Source organism: Tribolium madens, unplaced genomic scaffold (assembly GCF_015345945.1).
Source record: "Tribolium madens isolate multiple individuals breed KSU strain unplaced genomic scaffold, Tmad_KSU_1.1 Scaffold_2;HRSCAF=44;Tcas5.2_LGX, whole genome shotgun sequence".
Classification (NCBI taxonomy): domain Eukaryota; kingdom Metazoa; phylum Arthropoda; class Insecta; order Coleoptera; family Tenebrionidae; genus Tribolium; species Tribolium madens.
The window spans coordinates 7098961-7107334 of NW_025400995.1; the positions used below are offsets into that span (position 1 = coordinate 7098961).

Genomic DNA, 8374 nt, shown 5'->3' on the forward strand with positions numbered 1-8374 from the left:
GACTATCAGTGTCCGATCTCTATTGATAAGAATTTTTCAGCCCTCGGAATGTGGGTATGGAAATTTATTTTTTTTGTAATAACTTTGGAACCATTTGACCAAATATTATAAAATTTGGAATAGTTACTTGCGAGAACATACCTTTTAAACTAATAATCACGAAAACCGGACACGTCTACTCAATTTCCGGTTTCAGCAGTTGCACGTCTGTGTTTTTCAGTTTTTTTGGCCTTTTAACACTAATTTTTTGTTGCTTAAAACTAAAGAGTAATCAATTTCGATTAAAAAACGCACAACCTTTTATACCACTAAAATGGACCGTAACGTGAGGACTGCACAACGCTGAAAATGAAAAATATGAATTTTGAATAAGTTGTATCTACGGCAACCAATGACCATGGTCACATAAATCCCTGCCAGGCATCTGTTAACTTTGATGATGATGATACATTTTTGTGAATTTTTTATGAATTAAATGCTACGAGATCCATTTGGATTTATTCAACGTTATATTTGGAGTCTGAGATAAACTCTTTTATTAAATATTTTCGATTAATCGTCTAATAATCATCCAATACTAAGTTGACAGATGCCTGACAGCAAAATATGTGACTATGGTCATTTGTTGCCGTGGATATCACTCATTCAAAATTCATACTTTTTGCTTTCAATGTTGTGTAGTTCTCACTTTAAATTACAATATCTTTAAAACGGTCCATTTTAGAGGTGCGTTTTTTATTCAAAATTGATTACTCTATTGGTTTGATTAAAAAAAAATAATGTTAAGATGCTAAAAAACGAAAAAACACAGAAAATACGACCTGCAATTGCTGGTACCGGAAATTGAGTAGATGTATCCGGTTTTCGTAATCACTAGTTTAAAAAGTTTGTTCTCGCAAACAGCCATTCCAAATTTTATAATATTTGGTAAAATGGTTCCAAAGTTATTACAACAAAAAAACAAATTTCCATACCCACATTCCGAGAGCTGTAAAATTGTTATCACTAGATATAGGACACGAGTCATTATTTAAATTAACATCATTTTATCTCTCATCTCATTTGTGAGATTCAAATTTTGCTTTATATTTATGAATAACCCTGTATCTTCAAGAGTAATAAAATGTGTACGATTTCCCCGAGACGAATATAGAAATGAGTTTATACCAACTGAATGCTTTTTTAATATAAAAGGTTTTAGTAGTCATAAAAGCCTCTAACGCAGGTGTACTAGTCCTCGTATTTCGGTATATAAAGCTCGAGACGTAGCTCTGCCAGATTCGATCATAATCATCAAACTTTCGTCAGATCATGGGACTTGAAAGAGTGGGTTAAACGTGCGATAACAAAACAACTTTTTTCTATTTCGGTGTCACAATAAGCATTTTGTGCAACTGAAAACAGTTGCACGAAATGCAATTTTGTGACACGGTATTTTGGCGACATTTTATGCAATACTTTGGCCATCACTGGCCATAGACTGTCATTTTTAAGTAAGAAATTGTTGCAGTTCAACGTATTTCACCAAAACTAATACAATTTAAGCTATTTTTAAGCAATTTGGGTACCGCATACGTTAAAAAAAAGAATTAGTTTTATTTTTTTAATAGCCACAATATGCATATCAGATGTTCATTGGGTTTTATTATCTAACTAGTTGCAAAAAGACATAACATAATTCATGTTCGGAAAGGTATAGCAGACCACTGGACACTGGTTTGTTCTCAACCGTTTTCAGTGCACATTTATGAATATCAAACAGGATCATAAATCTTGTAGATATAACTCAAAACAGTGAGATTTTTGAATAAAAAACAGTCGGAATATTCATAAATTATCGGAAGATTTTTATTTGCGTAATTAGTTTTATGTAAGACAAGTTAATTTATTCTCTTAATAAATAGCAGTTTGCTTTGATTTTTTCATTAGAGTTTTATGGTGAAAAGTTTACTTAAAAAAAGCCATCAATATTGCACTGTCTTTTCAATGAAGTAAGGTCCTAAACATACAAGCATAAACTAGCTTCACCGACGATATATTTCTCTCAAGACGAAATTCGATAGCCGCTTGATTAATTAAGCATTTATCGGTTTGCAGAGGATCAGAAGGTACTGAAATAGACTTTCGTTCCTCTGATTCTTTTGACTCAAAAAATAAATTACTAAATGTGTTGTACAATAAGTAAGTTAATAAAGCATAAACTTTCGTCGGCTACACAAAGCCTCAGAATATATTTGAGTTTATAAGGTAGAATTTGTAAGCCTTAGACTAGTTTATTAGGAAAATGTACAGCGTCTGCCAAGAAAACTTCTATTATGAATCTCCCAATTTATTAACGTAATTAAAGCTGGCGGAACAAAAAAGTGAAACACCTGGAACGTGACAGAATTCCTAATCAATTCACACATAAACAAGATAAATAACAAAAATACTTTGAAATAAACGAGGAAATCATTTTTATAATCACACTGATTAATTTTCACCAACAATTTTCGCGACATTTTTGACAAAAGTCAAACACAAATACAACCCCTCTGAGCGTTCAGCAAAATAAAAAATGTTAAAGAGAATACTTACACAGATATGATTGATCACCATAAAACGCTATGTGTAGATAAGTTTTTTGTGAATGCAACACCACTTTTCGCGTTCAACATTTCCAAGTCCTTGCGCCTATGCTAAAACGTCACACACACTCCGAGTTGTGATTAATTGATCACACCTAATTACTAATGAAATATAAATACACAAACACCTTTATAATTACTTGAAAGTGCTTTTTTTGTACATAGTTCATGCATGTTAAAAGCTCTGGTGAACTTGAGGGAAAATAAATACAATGACAGTGACAGTTTATATTCAAATGAATCAATCAAAACACCAAATTTTGCTTTATTGACATCAATTTCTTTTTTACTAAGCCGCTTTTTTATTAATACTAATAATTTGATTTGTTTAGATGTCAGCTCGTTCTTCTCTTATAAATTATACGCGAATTTGAGCATTTGCCAGTAATAATAAAACTACTTTATAAATAAAGTCAATTCTTGTCAATTTTATTTATGGAAAGTCTCTTGTTGAACCACATTTGTATATAAAATTTAATTATAAACAACTGAAACTTTTATAATGTGAGTTTAGTGTGATGCAAATATTGAATTAACGGCAATATCTAACGATTTAAAGCAATTTTTTTCCTAATTAGTAATAACGACTATTTTAGTATTGCAATTCTAGAAACTTTGATTAGAAAGTTGAGTTGTTTAGATGAGTTTCAGACAGGGTCGAACGAGCGAAATAAAAGTGTGCATTGTCAGCCCTTGGGGCGTAGCTAGGAAGTATCTCACGCAATATCTATGGTGTACGTGTGCTATTAAAGCATCCGAAATTCCTACAAGCTATTCCTGGGAACATGTATTAGTGTCGAGAACGAGCAATATTTAAATGCCATTCCAGTTTAAACAGTAAATACCTCACAAAGCCTTAATGTACTTTTTGTGTTTTCTACACAGAATCTGCAAGGATTTATGTGTCTTAATGAGTCTAAGTTGAAAAATTCTAAGAGCTGTCAGAGCACACATTCAAATAAAGCGAATTTGTAATTTCTTCGCAACGAATCCTTTCTGGTTTATTACCTCCATTACGTTTGCTTGCGTGTTTTGACAGATCGCGTTACTGTATAATTTTCGTGTTAATGAATATTTTTAATTATAAAATCCTTTTCGGTTAAGGCACTTTTTGTGTCACGATTAATGAAAGAGTTTCTAAAGTTATTCTAGAAATTTTAACTTAAATGAGAACTACATTTCATCAAGTCTGGTTTACAATGTTTGCTCTGTGTTTTACCATATTGGAGAGGGAGAGCTCAGTTTCACACCTAATGCTGTAACTACAACATTATTCAAATGGTCCATTAAGCGGCTATTTTCGCCCCAACATATACAACTTGATTTTTCAGATAATCCCTGATGACACAGACTTACTTAACTTAAAAGTGGCTTTACCTAAACTTGGTAATTGATTTATTTGTGAAAGTAGATAAATTACCTCATTTTCTTCTTACTATTGTGTTATGTTAAACCATTCATCTTAACTTGTGTTTTTTGCTTTTTGTTGTGATAAGTATGAAATTACAATTACAATATTTATTTTAAAAATTTAAAATCTAAACATGAGCCAAAATTGGATTCTGTTCAATTGGAACGTCAATATTTATTTTCCATCAGCATGAATAGAACTGAAATGTAATCACTATTATTATGTCAATTTAGCAACTCCCAATATTGTGAATAATAGGCGGTGCAATTTATGTATCTTATTGAAGATAACTGATGAAAACGCAAAAATGTGTGTTCCGTGTTTTTTCGCATTAAAGTATTTCACATAAAATAAATTTAAACTTTTTGCCAAACAAACTTTCTTTATTAGATTTTTCTTCTGGTATTTGCCTAATATGATAATAATTGCATACTTTTTTATACTAATTTGGCAATTCGATTTCAATTTTTGTAATTAACTTAACTGTTAAGTAGTGTAATAATTACGTTTATGTTACAATCAATATTTAGCCTGCCAATTTCAAGTTGTCTCCAATTGTCTATTGTAGTATTTCAACGCTATTGATATTCAAGAAATTTCCTTTATCAACTGAAATCCAGCGAAAAATGAACGGAATTTGCTCGCCTTGTCCAATAGAATTATCTGAACTAGCTCAGCATAATTTTGCCGTTTGTGTTATATCCGAAAATTTATTGAAAAGATTTCTGCAAAAGCTTGTTTGGATGGCACGTCACGTCGGTAAATAGCGAAATTTTGGGTTTGCCCGGCGCCTCCACCATTTTGCGCTCACTGTTTTATGATTCATTTACATGAAACTAAATACATATTTAGCAAAACGAGGTTTTTAAGTTTGATAAAAATATGCAATTATTTTTAAAACTAAACAACAAAACTCAAAAACATTACATTGAGAACTTCCGGTGTTTAGTAAAATACAAGCCCATGTGGCAGCTTTCGTATAATAAAGTCTTTATGTTAACAAGTTTTATAACTTAGGGTGTAAATAATAATACACCAAAGTGGTAATAGATGAATTGTAATTAGCACGAACTTTGTTAAATTAGATATAGTTACACATAAAACACAAAACACAAATCTCTTACAATAAATACGTAATATGTAATAATAAAACGTACACAACTATGTTATTTATTTGAATATACATGTTTGTTCTTAAATACTCTGCAACAAAACAGTTGTAGAGAAGTGAATTTATTATGTCTTCTAATAAACTTGGAGCATAATGTTTTGTAAAACTTGTATTTCTATGGTTTTTTTATGTATAAACCCAGTATCTCCATCATTTTCCAATGTTTATAGTATATTTTTATTTATTATTTTGAAATTCATTAAACGCAATGTAATTTAATGTTTGAATGTTTATTTTTTCTACAAACAATAAAATAAAAGTTATTTTTTTGTTAAAACATGCAATCATTTGCATTTCGTTTTATTTTGTGCTAACCCGGCGCCTCCACCATTTGTCAACACGTAAATATTTTTATTATATGCAACTAAATCAGTGCACGATAACAACTATGATGCTACTTAGACCATCTTGTTGCAATTTTCACAAAATTTAACGGTTTCAGAGGAATTGATTTTATTCATTTAATTACAATAAAAATATGTCTTTATTTTTAGAGCGCAATAAACCTGCCAAGCACGTTAGTAGGAGATGTCAAAGAGGAGAATAGAAGTAACTAAGATTGTTTGACGTAGGTAAGTCCATAAAAACTGTTTTAAAATTAACGCATTTTATTTGTAAACGGGTTTTTTAGTCGAGAACCAGTGTGTTCAAATAGAACTGGTTAATTAAGTGTAGTCACATCTAGACTTACCTTTCTTCTTTCCTCCAAACATATTACATGTATTGTGATTTGAGTAAAAAGAATGTCGCGATTTGAGTATAGCACGTGTTTATGGTCTACGTGTAGGATCAATGTGCACTGGATGTGAGCTCAGTTTAGCGCAGGATTCGGAGGATGCAGAACAACGTGTGACTACACAAGCTCTTAACATATCTACGCAGCCTACTGCGATCTCGCCCGTACATTCACGCAAAGCTTCAGTGAGCTTTGTACCTCCGATTTCTACCGATCCACGACGAAAAGTCAATTATTTCATTCCGGTGGTACATTTCACACATGTTCTAGTCACTTTCGTGATTGTTTGCCGGTAATTGACCTGATCTCTGCAGCTCCTGATTGCGGCATAATTATAAACTTTGGTTTTAAAGCTTTTCCTTCTATCATTTTTCAGGGAAAATGCCGCTTGTCCGTGTAGATAACTCATCTGGCAGAAACTAAATATATCGAAACATTATTGTAAATTCAATACAAACGAATACAATGTAATCTCCATCTAAACTCAAATGTAAAACATGTTATTGTGTTTTATAAATAGAGACGAACATCTGATAGGTTCGTTTCATATAAATATACCGCCAACCGATTTCCGCGAAACACCTAGACTTCTAATCCCAGTGAATGATTCTATACTTTTTATTTCACATACGATCGATTATAGCACGTGGTAACTCCAGTTTACTTAGTGAAAAATTTATTCGATGAGAAACAGATTTGTGACCCTTACGCCACTTATCAGTCTGACTTTAGTTTAGTCGCTTTTTATAGTCTTTCACAACTTTTTCCCCAATTAATACAATGTCCTTCGTGGTCAAATTACTCCAACATTGTATAATTGCAAAAAATCGTTTACATCAATAGCAATCTTTTACAAATTAGTGTAGAGGTTTTTGCAAAAGTTTTTAAAAGTAATAAATTTAGAAAAATTAACGCAGTGTGGTAGATTTATCGGTCACCGTTTCATTAAAATACTCACTTTAACGCTTTAAAAAATATTAATTTAACAACTTTAAGATACTACATAAAAAATTTATCCAAAAACTATTATTATTAAATAGAAACAGTTGTTGTAAAATTAAAAATATTTTAACCACCAATCTAAAAGAAAATTGTTGGTGTACTGCAATCGGATGACACTTATCTTGACAAATTTAAAATGTAATTAAATTTTCAATTTATTTGCAACATTTGCATCCAAGCTAACAAAAGACACAGCTGCACTAAACAGAATCAACGGTTGTTATTAAAAATAAACATTATTGATTATCTGTCTTTTACATTTCTCTGGATTTTGAACAGTCATAATTATTCAAAATTGTAAATTTTCTCATGTTTCGTAATTCCAGAATACGACATAGAGATAAAGCCTAAGTACTAATTATTGTTCCTCATAATCAAGATAATGACCTGTCTAATGCACTGATCTTGTAACATAGCACAAAGCGATAAGTCTATAGTGAAACAAATATCAAAACCATTAATTACCTCTGACTAGATATCGATTATCACATTAAGGGTTAACGCAATCTTGGTATTCCAATAAAAGCTTCCGTAAATGTAAATAACTTTTGCTCAAATTAAAATTAACGATAAGTTGTTCCGAATTAGTAGAATAAGAAAGTATTCTATTTATTGGAATATTTTGTGAATAAACAAAATGACAAGTAAAAATAATAATAGTACACAAATTAAATTGTAAATCGATTAAAACTTTGACAAAAAGCGCGCCCTCTTTTTGTTGGTAGCGGAAGCTTTAGTTATTTTACAGTTGCGGAAAAGTACAACACAGGTTTGTCTGAGCTTACCTTTTTCTTGTTGAAACTGTTGCTTTACGTATCTATAGATACGTTGGTAGAAAGAAAGTTTCCTGTGAGACTCAGTGTGGCCACCTGTTGGCGAACCTTCGTTTTGTGGTCGAGGTGAACGATCACGTTTTCTGTAATTTTGGTGCGCCACCACGCTATACATCGTCGTTCATCCCTTGCCCTGCAGAAATATAAATATGAACACAAGTTTCCTAACAGCGTCATAAAATTAGTAATTTAATTAAAAAAATAATTAGTACAAGTTTATTTAGTACAAAACTATAATTAAATTTGGTGTCATTACCTGTAACGCGGTTTTTAAAACGGTGTTAGGGCGAAATTTAATTAAAATTTTATCGCTGGGTGCAAAATGATTTATTTGAAAATTGCCGAAACAGAATTATAAATTTCGCTTGATGAAGAATATAAAATAAAGATTGTCCAATAAGCAGCCCACAAAATGAATCGCATTACTCTTGCGTTTTGATCTCTTTTATCATCTAAAACACGCACAACCAAATCAGCAGATCAGTATCTTAATGAAATCAGTTAATATGGATGCTCCTCAACGAGAATTTATCCAACGATGAGTCCTTAGAGTCAGTGCCGCAGTCAAGGATATGTGACTAGAATAGGACAGGA

The 8374-nt window shown here is 31.5% G+C and overlaps 1 protein-coding gene across 2 annotated transcripts in view; it reads right to left on the reverse strand.

Moving 5' to 3' along the window:
- LOC123006320 (Kv channel-interacting protein 4-like) overlaps positions 1-7895 on the reverse strand; it is a 53493-nt gene extending 45598 nt beyond the window's left edge. The window contains exon 1 of one of the 2 annotated variants that reach the window (XM_044400724.1): positions 7733-7895. In XM_044400724.1, the coding sequence (XP_044256659.1) occupies positions 7733-7895 (163 nt within the window). Of the gene's footprint in view, positions 1-5900; positions 6008-7732 lie in introns of those variants that run through there. The other variant, XM_044400725.1, reaches the window with a different exon arrangement.
- Positions 7896-8374: the final 479 nt, after the last annotated feature.